We start from the raw sequence: 12,631 nt of genomic DNA, 5'->3' as shown, positions 1-12,631 counted from the left end.
GTTTTCAGTTCTTTCCACAGATCTCGATTGGATTCAGGTCTGGACTTTGACTTGGCCAGTCTAACACCTGGATGTTTATTTTTGAACCATTCCATTTGAGATTTTGCTTTATGTTTTGGATCATTGTCTTGGTGGAAGACATATCTCCGTCCCAGTCTCAGGTCTTTTGCAGACTCCATCAGGTTTTCTTCCAGAATGGTCCTGTATTTGGCTCCATCCATCTTCCCATCAATTTTAACCATCTTCCCTGTCCCTGCTGAAGAAAGCAGGCCCAAACCATGATGCTGTCACCACCATGTTTGACAGTGGGGATGGTGTGTTCAGGGTGATGAGCTGTGTTGCTTTTATGCTAAACATAACGTTTTGCATTGTTGCCAAAAAATTCAATTTTGGTTTCATCTGACCAGAGCACCTTCTTCCACATGTTTGGTGTGTCTCCCAGGTGGCTTGTGGCAAACTTTAAACGACACTTTTTATGGATATCTTTAAGAAATGGCTTTCTTGCCACTCTTCCATAAAGGCCAGATTTGTGCAGTATACGACCGATTGTTGTCCTATGGACAGAGTCTCCCACCTCAGCTGTAGATCTCTGCATCCAGAGTAATCATGGGCCTCTTGGCTGCATCTCTGATCAGTCTTCTCCTTGTATGAGTGTTTAGTGAAAGTTTAGAGGGACGGCCAGGTCTTGGTAGATTTGCAGTGGTCTGATACTCCTTCCATTTCAATATTATCGCTTGCACAGTGCTCCTTGGGATGTTTAAAGCTTGGGAAATCTTTTTGTATCCAAATCCAGCTTTAAACTTCTCCACAACAGTATCTCGGACCTGCCTGGTGTGTTCCTTGTTCTTCATGATGCTCTCTGCGCTTTAAACAGACCTCTGAGACTATCACAGTGCAGGTGCATTTATACGGAGAGTTGATTACACACAGGTGGATTCTATTTATTAGTCATTTAGGTCAACATTGGATCATTCAGAGATCCTCACTGAACTTCTGGAGAGAGTTTGCTGCACTGAAAGTAAAGGGGCTGAATAATTTTGCACGCCCAATTTTTCGGTTTTTGATTTGTTAAAAAAGATATCCAATAAATTTTGTTCCACTTCATGATTGTGTCCCACTTGTTGATTCTTCACAAAAAATTACACTTTCATATCTTTATGTTTGAAGCCTGAAATGTGGCAAAAGGTTGCAAAGTTCAAGGGGGCCGAATACTTTCGCAAGGCACTGTAAATGTATTTCAATTGAAAACCCCAACAGATACCAGCTGTGTGAAATAATCTGGCTCTTCATCACCTTCCATTCTGGAGACTGTTTGTTCCCCACAATCATGGCATTTCATCTCATTTTCAGCTCCCTCTTAATGGTCTTCACATGGAGGGAACTGTTACTGTAGACAGCAAGCCATACCTTCTTGTTAAATTCTTTATGCCTACCACATGTCTTCTAAGATGAACCAGGTTGTTCTGAGATTGATTTGTAAATTATATGTTTGTCTAACTCTGACAATGTGAAAGGCGATGAGCTGTCAGGGCCAAACCCTCTGTGTATCAGCTAGCCAGTGGTGGGACAGTCAGAGGACACAGGTTGTCTACAGTATATTTACAATATTTTTCTCTGTCACTATGTTTTGTAATCTGTGGCCACACCAGCAGATACCGTCATTACAGCTAATGTATATAATAGGTTTACAGCGGTTAGGTTATGGCTACACGTCACTGACCAAAATGTCTCAGAAACCAAAGGAGCATCAAGCAGAGTACATTACACACAGGTACAATGAGGGCCAGAGATATGAGATACTGTTATTACTGTTACTGTTGACTTACTGAAGTAATCAAGGATGACTTGTGTGTTATAATCAGCTATAGCAGCTATAATCAATATTTTCATTTTAACAATATATCAAATGACAATGTAAAACGTGAAAGAGGTTGTTCGTAGTGATAAACCCACATAAAATGATCATATGACTCTGCAGTTCCTTTTAGCTCTGTGTAGTGTTTTAGAGACTTTCAGCTCTGTGTTTTGGTTTTTACGGCCCACAACACTGTTCTGGTTCAGTCTCATCACTTTCACAGCGTTGTTTTCAACCACAGCTGGCAGCAAACCCACTTTACACTACCTGCTCAGCACCAAATGACAGACAGACAAAGTTAGTGTCTAGCTTGTGAACATAGTGTAGCATTTAGCTCCAAAAAAGCCAGATATTTCTTTCAGGAGTTGGTGGAGACCAAAACAGAGCTAAAAGGAGAGTGGACTTATATTTGCTAGGTGACAAGAAACACGACTCCACATGAATGCTAATGTTGCTCCGTATCTGCTGGATGTGTAAATAGTAAATAGTAATGTAAATAGTAAAAATATTTTCTAACAAGTTTGCCATATCAAGTTAAGAGATGATGTCGGTGTTATCTTCACAACTTGCTTACGCTGCCACCAGGTGGCCAAAAAATTTGTTATTGTACATTCAAGGATGAATCATTAATCATGTAAGGACAAACACCTTGTTAAGAAACATGAGGGGCAGAATACACCCATACAGAGCTTATAACATATAAGAAAGTAATTCATTCAACACACTGTGTCTGTTTATCTATGACCATTACCTTAAGTGTAATAGGTGTTATAATGATCTTTTGATTAATGGGATTTTCATTTATCTCTCTGTGTCATCAGTCGTGTCATCTGACATGTTTGTGGTCACATCATCAGGCTGTGATTACGGGTGACACAGACGTACGTATGCTAACAGCACAGGGATCATGTGTAGATGTCACAGACCAAAATGAGATCTATCCATCATCAGTCACAGCAGTGGCTTTAGGGAGTAGTTGTTAAAACATGGTTACTGGTATAGAGTCACTCACCTGAGTCACACACACACACACACACACACACACACATACACACCCACACACACCACACAACACTGTATTACTGAGCTGCAGTCACAGCTCTGCTGTTTTGTTTATTTATCAGTACAAAGAAAATAATGTTATCACTCCTAACACAATAAAAAGGTGAGGAGTCATACACAGTGTAGCTCTATTTTTGCAGAATGATATAGTAGAGCTGAAATGAGCACCGTAGGAAATATTAGGGTCAGAATTATAATACCTAATACAGAAAGCAACACTAACCAGCTATATGTCAGACTGAGTGGGTGTAGGTGAGTCACTAATGCTAATGTGCATTAAATCGTGATTCCAGTAAAAAAAAATATTAATTACACACACACAACCATCTTAGTGGTGTTGTGGGGGAGGGTCTGGGTAGGTGATTGGTTGGAAAACATCACTCCCTTGTCTGTCGGAAGGGGTGGAGGCTTTAAAACAGACCTACCTGATTAGAATTTCTTATACACACCATTAACAAGCAGGTGAAAGGACATGAGGAAATACAGCTGGAACAGTTTCAAGGATTTAATTTTCAGAAATCCTGCTGTTGTCGACCAGGTAGGGTTGCAAACCTGTCTGACCAGACATTCACTCGATAACTCACCACACAATAGTTACACTGAATAGGACTGAGGAATGCCTGTATTTCTAAAAATAAAACCCAGTGTAAATCAGCTGAGGAACACAACACATTGTTTGCTTAATTTGGTATTTAGTTTAGAAAAATACCTTGTTTTTCTGTTTTTAACTGTAATAACTAAGTGAAAATGTGTTTTTTATGACATGCTGCTACATGCTGGAAGGTGGAACAAGATCTTAATTAAATATATAATGGCTCTGTTTAAGTGGCCACGTAAGTGAAATTGTCTTGGAGGGATGATGGAGCCAATGTCACTTTTTTCTCCTTAGGGACTGAACTGATGGTTTACGTGCTGAAACTACTACAATCCAATCTTAATGTGACACGAGTGGAAATAATCTAAAAATTTCCCAGTGAAAATTTACTACATTTAATGTTTTTATACATTATGTACTGTATTCGTTGTGGCAAAACATGACAACAGTTGAGACAGTGACAATACATTATAACAGTAGTTATAATGATTGTATAATTAATGTATTTGAGGTATTTTAAATCTTGTACAGCAGTGGTTCTCTGCTATGTGCCAGTGAAGCCTGTCTGCAGTTCACTCACACTGGTTAGGTCTCTTGATTCAAGATGATCAACAGTGAAATCAGCTGCAGTAGTGACTCTCTATGATATCTGTATATTTTTGTCAGATATTATTACGTAGCGTTGCAGAAATTTGTATTGCGTCATTCTAACATTTAATAAGTTTTGAAACTTTTCAATGAGCAGGACCCACATGTGGATGATGGTGATGAGAATACGGAGCGTGGGAACTGGGCCAGCAAGGAGGAGTACATCCTCTCTACGATCGGCTATGCTGTTGGTCTGGGAAATATCTGGAGATTCCCATATTTGGCCTACAAGAATGGAGGGGGTAAGTATTTGGTCTCTAATCCATTAGTGTTGGAAATCCTGTTTGATAGCACCACTGTTTATGTTGTATGTATTTTATTCCATTACTTTTGAGCAGGTGCCTTTCTTATCCCCTACTTTGTTATGTTGGTGGTGGCTGGAATTCCTCTTTTCTTCCTGGAAAGCGCCTTTGGTCAGTTTTGCAGCCAAGGTCCAATAAATGTATGGAGAGCAGTGCCAATCCTGCAGGGTAAGACTACCATTCAAGTTTTGTGAAAGATCAGTCAGGTACATCTGAAGGTGAAGATGTCAAAAATGAGGGATTTAAAGGGATAGTTCAGGTTTTCTGAAGTGGGGTTGTATGAGGTAGAGTAGATGGGGGTCGGCGCATAGCCAGTTTGGAGAAGCAGACAGCTTAATGAGTCTGTTGGTTAATGTCAGCTTTGGAGTAGAAAATCTTGTCTCTTTTTTATGACTCCTGACCTCAGATGAGCTTTTGGTTGTTTGGGTTTAAGGTTTTCTTAAGTGTCCAGAAATGGACAGAGCCACAGTGATTATTGTTCCTTTGCTTCAATCAGGTTTTTTTTTTTTGCTGTAATCATTCCTCCTGTTCATTCTAGACATTAAAATATTGCTTCCTAATGCTCTTTCAATGTAAGTGATGGGAAACTAAATCCATGAAGCTAATATGAGACTTCAGCAGTCAGAGTTAGACAATCAAGTGGTTATCTTCCAAAGTTTCAGTCTTTTTAGTACAAAAATCACTCGTCTTTTTATCCCTCCACTGTAGCTCAACAAGGAAACACTGTCTGTGGAAAACACAAACAGGAAATTTTATACTAAAAAGACAGTAACCTTGAAAGATATCTATGTGATTTGAAGCCATAATGACACTGAATGAAAGGTGAAATGTTGTCTTGAGAACTGAAAAGAAATGATGAGAAAATGATTATCCAACCCTGATATTCGTAGGGAGTTTGGCGGTGCTAGCAACACTTGGTACCATTTGATTTAATTTTGTGTAATGTGTAAAAAAACACCAAAACTATGTAAAATTCTAAAATAGAAATTAATATTCACTAATTCAGTACTTGCTGGCTCAAATATTTCCCCATGCCAGAGGCAGATGTTGGTTGAAATGGTTTCTGCTGCGTTTTGCTGCAAAAAAGATAAAAGATTTCCATAAGTTTCCAAGTTCGGGCTGATGTTAAGGTGAAAGTTGTAAAGTATGTGAAGTACACACAATTGTACAAAGCAGGAAATAACAAAAAACATACATTACTGCAGCACAGACTGCTGTGGGATAAAAGCACATAAGTGTAATCTAGTTTTGTGGACAGCCAATTTAAATTGTATCCAGTTGCACACAGAGCTCAATAGGTTTTGAGAGGAGACTGCTGAGTTAATATTATTGCTGCTTAACAGGTTGGAAACGATTACACTTTTTGACGTTTCCCATTTGGACAGCTTGTTAGCAGCTTTCATGTTAGGAAGTTAATCTACTCTAGGGGGTTAGATTTATTCATCTAAAATCAGTAAGCTTCCACTATGTTTTAACACAGGAGACTCTAACCTAGTTAAAAACAAATGTTCTTCTTTACAAAAGGAATTGTAGTTTTCAGGACAGTTGTAAGTACCTACACATGAATTGAATCTCTCTACCTCTCCAGGTGTTGGCGTTGCCATGACTATGGTGACTCTAATAGTATCAGTTTACTATAATGTCATCATCGCCTACAGCCTGTACTACATGTTCGCCTCCTTCCAGTCTCCTCTGCCGTGGTCCAGCTGCCTCAGCTGGGCTGACAGCAACTGCAGCAGAACGCCTACAGGTGCTTTTTTTCATCTCCAATTCTTGTGAAGAGGTTAAAATCAAGCTGAGGTGTGACGTTCTTCTGGGGTGGGGTGACATAAAAATTAATGTTGAAAGGATGACATAATCTGATATAAATGAAAGACTGAAAAGTATGCTCAAAACAGGATGTGCAGTTCAGAGCAATTGTTATCTGTATTATGGTGCTCTCTTGCAATATTCTGGAGAAATTAAAGCAATTTAAAACTACTTCAAGTCAAAGCTAAATAATCTAATAATTCTTCCATTCTGTGAAATTAATGCTTGCACATACTCACTTCAGAGACCTTTTTTATTTTTTACTTTTCTAGTGTATTGCAATGTAAGTGGTGTTTTAGTGGCCAACTGGACTCAGGAAAACAGCACTTGTCCTTCATCCGACATGACCACAGTTCCAGTGCAGAGCCCGAGTGAGCAGTACTGGGAGTAAGATTCGTGCACTCCTTCAAACAAGCACAAATACACACACTTGTCATACTGCTGTGGCTGTACAGTCAGCTGTCTCTCCTCCTCAGTCGTGTGGCTCTGCAGAGATCCAGTGGTCTAGATGAAACAGGACCAGTAGTTTGGCACTTGGCCCTCTGTCTGCTGCTGAGCTCCACGCTTGTTGCTGCAGCGCTCATCAGAGGCATCAAGTCCTCAGGCAAAGTAAGTCAACATCCACCTCATTGCAAGTCCTTATCCACAGTCCAATTTCAGGGCCAATGCATATATCAAGCCCACTGCAGAAATAAACATCCAAATGTCCTTGGATAGCAGCAGTTTAGCTGATTTCCCCCTGTTTCCAGTCTTTGTGCTAAGCTAAGCTAACCAGCTGCTGGCTGCAGCTACATATTTAACATACAGACATGAGAGTGATTTCAATCTTGTCATCTTACTGTAACTCTCTGCAAGAAAGCAAAATAAATATGTTGCCCAAAATGTCAAACTCTTCCATAAAAATGTACACATTTGTGAGCAGATTTTAGATCAGACTAGTTTGAGATTAGAATTGTGTGAATGCTAGATGAAGACCGGAAAAGTAACAGGCGTGCGCTAATTGCAACATTTATGTTTGAAACTCCCAGCAGCAATGCAAGAAAATATAAATTAATTACATTTTCACAAATTGTAACTCTTGGCTTTTGTCTCTCCAGGTTGTGTATTTCACAGCTACATTTCCTTATGCAGTGATTGTGATCCTGTTGATCAGAGGTGTGACACTAGAGGGAGCTAGTAATGGGATAGAGTTCTACATTGGTTCCCAATCCAATTTGACTAAACTGACAGAAGCGCAGGTAGGGACCCAGCTATCCCTGTTTAACTGCAACACAGTACAGTGATCTAAGTTTGAAAAATAAAACTCTCTTCTGATTTAAAGCTTAACTATGTTTTTTAGGTCTGGAAAGATGCAGCAACTCAGACCTTCTACTCTCTCTCGATTGGCTGGGGTGGAGTCATGACTCTTGCTTCCTACAACAACTTCCACAACAATATGTTCAAGGACTCATTTGTTGTAACACTTACGAATGCTGGTAGGAGCACAGCATAACAGCATTATTTTAGATAAGTTTAAATAATTTACACATTTGACCTCATTATTCTATTTTGCTATTTTCATCTCCTCCTAGGGACTAGTGTGTTTGCAGGCTTTGCCATATTTTCAATCTTGGGTCACATGGCTCACATCTACAAAATGCCTGTTGGAGAAGTGGTGAAGGAAGGTCAGACAGATACATCATGTGGGCCCCATTTAATAAAAATTTGGAAGACCACTAGGTGGCCTCTGATGTTTTGTTTCTTTGTCTTTGCGCAGGATTTGGCCTGGCATTCATTGCATACCCAGATGCTCTGTCTAAGCTTCCTTTTTCCCCTCTGTGGTCCATTTTGTTCTTCTTCATGCTTTTGACTGTTGGTCTGGACTCTCAGTTTGCAGGAATAGGTGATATATTTAGTTGCAATTCATACTCACATAACATTCAGACCGTTGCTGTTGCAATAGACTGCTTTATCCTGAAATCTCTCGTCTTGTCATTAGAGGTGATCATCACCTGCCTGCTCGATGCCTTCCCTAAAATCTTCAAATCCAAACGAGCTTTATTGACTATAACCACATGTTCCATCCTCTACCTCCTGGGCCTGCCATGTGTCACAAGGGTAAGTCTGCCTTAGTGTAACTTTGTTACCGTTGTCTGACATAGGCTTAGTTAACCTACTCAGCTCGTGTGTGTGTGTGTCTGAGATAGGCAGGAATATACTGGGTGACTCTAATCGACGAGTTTGTTGCCACCTGGGTGCTGCTATTTTTGGCTCTCTTGGAGATCATTGGCATCTGCTACATATATGGTAAATATGTTAATTGGAGATATGTGCATATAAAGGTGACAGAGAGCCTAAAACTTCAGCTATGTGCATGTGTGCATTCTTCTCATGCTTTCCAGGAGGGAACCGTTTTATTAAAGACATTGAGATGATGCTTGGAAATAAGACTTTCATTTTCTGGCTGTGGTGGAGAGCATGTTGGTTTTTCATCAGCCCCTGCATCATTGTGGTGAGCATAACATCACACAATGCCTGATGCCTGATACAAAAGACTCTGTATTAATCACATGTCTGGCAGCATCTGCTTTTATATGAATCTATATCCAAGAGTTTAATCAAGAATTATTTTAACTCTAACTGCTTTTGAGCAAATTAAAAAAGTGAATAAATAAAACTGACCCATGTCCAAATTGGTTCTGTAAATTCAGATTCAACCTTCTTACACACATACATAACGTTAGTTCTGATCAGGTTTGATGAATGAAACCGGATGACTTTGTCGTCTAGGTGATCCTGGTCTGGTCTCTGATGACGTTTAAGTCACCTTCCTATGACGGAGTCCAGTTCCCAGACTGGGGCTTGGCTCTGGGCTGGTGCATGGTTGTATTTATCCTCCTCTGGATCCCTGTGGTCACTGTGTATAAGCTGATGAAAGCAGAGGGAGGCCCCTGGAAGGTGTGTATGTGTGTTAAAATATCTGAAGAAATATGGTGGTTCAAAACACCACTCTTGTCTTTTTCGACATTTTTCAAAGCATTGCATTTTGCACAACTTAAGATTTTTTCCACATATTCAAAGAAGTGGGGGGAAAGATGCTAATCTCTGACTTTCCACAGCGTCTGAAGTCGTTGTGCTCTCCAGCTGAAGAATGGCATCCCTACCTGGACGTCCATCGAGGAGAACGTTACTCAGAAGAACGCTGCCGCCGCAGGATAAACCTTGAAAACGAACCAGCAGTAAATGTAAATGTAATCTCGAGCTCATGGCTCTGATGTGTGTCATTTTCTTCCCTTTGGTGAAGCAGTGTAACCTAATCACAGCAGATTATCAATATCTTATCTTATCTTATCTACGGCTAATGTGCTCAAACAGAAAAAGAGTGACATGGGCATCCCATTGCTATCTTCTTTCTGTTAAAATGTCCCATCTGCCAAATGTCAGGTCCAACATTCTCTTTTCTTTTGACTGTGCTTTGGTTACTACCTTCATGGAAAAAAATATCACCAGTCACACTTTCATCTCCTGTCCACCATTTCTTGCTGGGGCAGACAAGTTTGAGTGAGGTCATGTGTTTACAGTATTTACAGAGCCATTCAGGACTCAACCACACAGACCAATGACCGATAACAACAAGTTTGTGTGGCTGGAAGCTACTTAGAACAATAATAGCAGTGCTTTCATGTTAAAGGAAATCCATTGATTCAGTGTATATATTAATGGGGCTGTAGAATCAGGTAGTGTTTCTTATTTTGTCAAGGATCCATGTCTTTCATCCAAAATGTTTAATGTTCTATCAGACTGTTTGCATGTCAGTAATCATGCTTGTCTTTCCATGTCAAGTATAGCTTCCTGTCAGTTAACTACTGCACGTACTGTGTTCCTCACCTCTGATATTCTACAATAAATAACTTATTTCTGCATCTCTGATATGTGATGAAATTATTTAGACTAGCTAGTTATGTACCATGGTTGAGGCAAACAAAAACATCAGATGACAGACTGCTTTAAATGCCATATAGTAGATACAATATTACTAAATGTGTTACAGCTGATCTCTTATGGGCTTTAGTGGCAGGGTCTTGTATTACACAGTCCATCTCCCAACTAACTCTTTAAACTCATCTCATTAACTAGATGAGTATTACATATGTCGTGTCGTGTGTGTGTTAGCAGTTCTTCCTGCCAACAAGTTGCATTGCTGTCTGCCACAGTGTATTTTTGGATAGTAACATTGGGGGGCGCCAAAGTCAGAAATAGTATTAGAGTCCAAAACAATGTTATATACACTCTTTGCCAATTTATTATGTACACCTAGCTAATATGAACCCAGTCTAATACAACAGTCCTGCAATAAATCCTACAGTTATAATATTCAGTTTTTGTTGAAACTGAGGTGTTGATTCAACTGTATGGTCGTTTTGGAGCATGTAGTTTGTGCTGCTGTTGAGCTGTACTGTACAGTACTGAGAAGTGTTTCTAATATTTTGAACAAGGGTAGACTAAATATTAGAAACACCTCTTATTATAACAAGTTCATAGCTTCATCTGGAAGCTTGTGATGTTGTTATATCCGACCCATATGTTCTGGCTGTTGCACATGTGGTTGGCTCCCTGCTTTATGAAGGCACTGATATGAGTGGAGGGAATTACAAGATTTAGGAATCGCCAGGCAGTCTGATAGGAAACTGTGTATGCTGTATACTGTGTGTCATTATCTGGCATGTAATATATCATGTTGTTCTTCTATCATACAGTAAGCCTTTACAAAGCAGCAGCAACTAATTTTGTTTCCAAAGTTACAACTAAGCAGTAGCAAATATAGCCTGCCACATGAAAGGATTGGACCTAAAATGGACCCCCCTCCACCACATTAGAACACGTCTGACTTTTGTCAGTGAGCAGGAGAGTCAAAACTTTATTATAATCCAGGCAAACTGGTCACTTTTATTGATGATTAGGTATAAGATTTTTATTGTATTGGTTTATTGTATTGGTTTGTTAGTTGTATTTTCCATTATTATTATTATTATCCAGTATTTACCGATGTGACAAAGTATGTGTGAACAGCAAAATATTATTTGATTAAGCCTGAGGGCTCATATTAGCTGTCAGAGAAAATGAATGTGTCTGTGTGTGTGTGTGACTGTGCATGTTTGACTGTGGCCATAATAAGAGTTGAGGTAATGTAATAAGCTGTTGAGGAGTTTTACATTTATCTCAGTGTCACTGGTTATGTCATCTGTCATGTTTGTGGTCACATCATCATCCTGTTATTACAGCTGCGTCCAGTCATTATGCAGCTGTCTGACATCACTGAACAAACTGAGGTCTGTATTGCAGTGGTAATTAGAGATAAGATACAATCATACATACATACAATCACACACCACAAGAACTTCACTGGTTTGTTCATTTATGTATTTATTTACTTCATTTTATTTATTTTTCAATAATACACTTTTAATTGCTTTTGTTTAAGTGTGTTTATTAAATAAAGCCTGGAATTTGGACACTTTTTTGTTTATTGTGAAGTTTGTGCATTATGTATGTTGAATGGCACTTGTTTTTCTTATTTTTCTTGTTATATATACATATATATATATATATATATATATGGTTACTTCGAAACCCACAATCAAGGCTTACAGCGAAGCAACTAGTAGCTCAGTGTTCCAACATCCACAAGCAGCAACTGCTATCACAACTTGAGATTGACAAGATACAATACAAATGCTACGGCAAGGGGGAGCCAGGACAACAGGTCAGAGGGGAGCAAGGAGCGGCTCCCCAACCAGAGATTGGGTACGAAGCCCCAAGTGAAATAACGCTGAACGAGGCAGCAACTGACCTGAAAGATAAGATCATGGTGAGGATGAATACAAGGCAACCCCGACGCCAATTACAACGGCTAAGTGAAGTACCATCAGAAAGTCTCCTAGAAGATGTGAATGCAGCATTGTGAGCTATCCCTACCACAACCATCACTGAAACCAATGAGCTGATACACGCCTCAGCAGCAGTGATCCTCGAGATGCTTGGCTACAAGAGCAACCATGGAAGCCATGAGAAACAGTACCCACCATGGAAACAAAGGCTGGAGGCAAAAATTAAGGAGGCCCAGAGAGAAGTGAGCGAACTGACAGAGGCTGAGAGAGGTGCAATGAGTAAGCAAGTACCCAAGAAGTACAACCAGATGCCCATACCTGAAGCACTCGAAACTGCCAAACAAAGGCTCCAAGCCTTGGCCAGCTGCCTAAAGAGGTACACGAGAGATAATGAAGCCAGAAGAATAAACCGGCTGTTCGCAACTCAACCTGCGACAGTGTATGCTCAATGGCAGGGTAATAACATCAGAGCAGACCCACCAAGGCTGGAAAC

The 12,631-nt window shown here is 39.8% G+C and overlaps 1 protein-coding gene across 2 annotated transcripts; it reads left to right on the top strand.

Moving 5' to 3' along the window:
• Nucleotides 1–3,347: 3,347 nt before the first annotated feature.
• On the top strand, nt 3,348–10,173 carry slc6a14 (solute carrier family 6 member 14). Of its 2 annotated transcripts, XM_044178742.1 has the most exons (15): nt 3,348–3,455; nt 4,258–4,402; nt 4,499–4,630; nt 6,051–6,212; nt 6,544–6,658; nt 6,748–6,880; nt 7,369–7,509; nt 7,611–7,746; nt 7,843–7,935; nt 8,028–8,153; nt 8,250–8,368; nt 8,458–8,557; nt 8,653–8,762; nt 9,041–9,208; nt 9,370–10,173. In XM_044178742.1, exons 1-15 carry the CDS (start codon nt 3,390–3,392, stop codon nt 9,523–9,525), a joined length of 1,902 nt encoding a protein of 633 aa, XP_044034677.1. In that variant the 5' UTR covers nt 3,348–3,389; the 3' UTR covers nt 9,526–10,173. The 2 variants fall into 2 exon arrangements, with proteins under 2 accessions (XP_044034677.1, XP_044034685.1); XM_044178750.1 differs by lacking the exons at nt 7,843–7,935; nt 8,028–8,153.
• The last annotated feature ends 2,458 nt before the right edge of the window (nt 10,174–12,631 follow it).

Source organism: Siniperca chuatsi, linkage group LG2, assembly GCF_020085105.1.
Source record: "Siniperca chuatsi isolate FFG_IHB_CAS linkage group LG2, ASM2008510v1, whole genome shotgun sequence".
NCBI lineage: Eukaryota > Metazoa > Chordata > Actinopteri > Centrarchiformes > Sinipercidae > Siniperca > Siniperca chuatsi.
The sequence above is the reverse complement of the archived record's forward strand: the minus strand, read 5'-3'. Positions and strand labels throughout refer to the sequence as shown.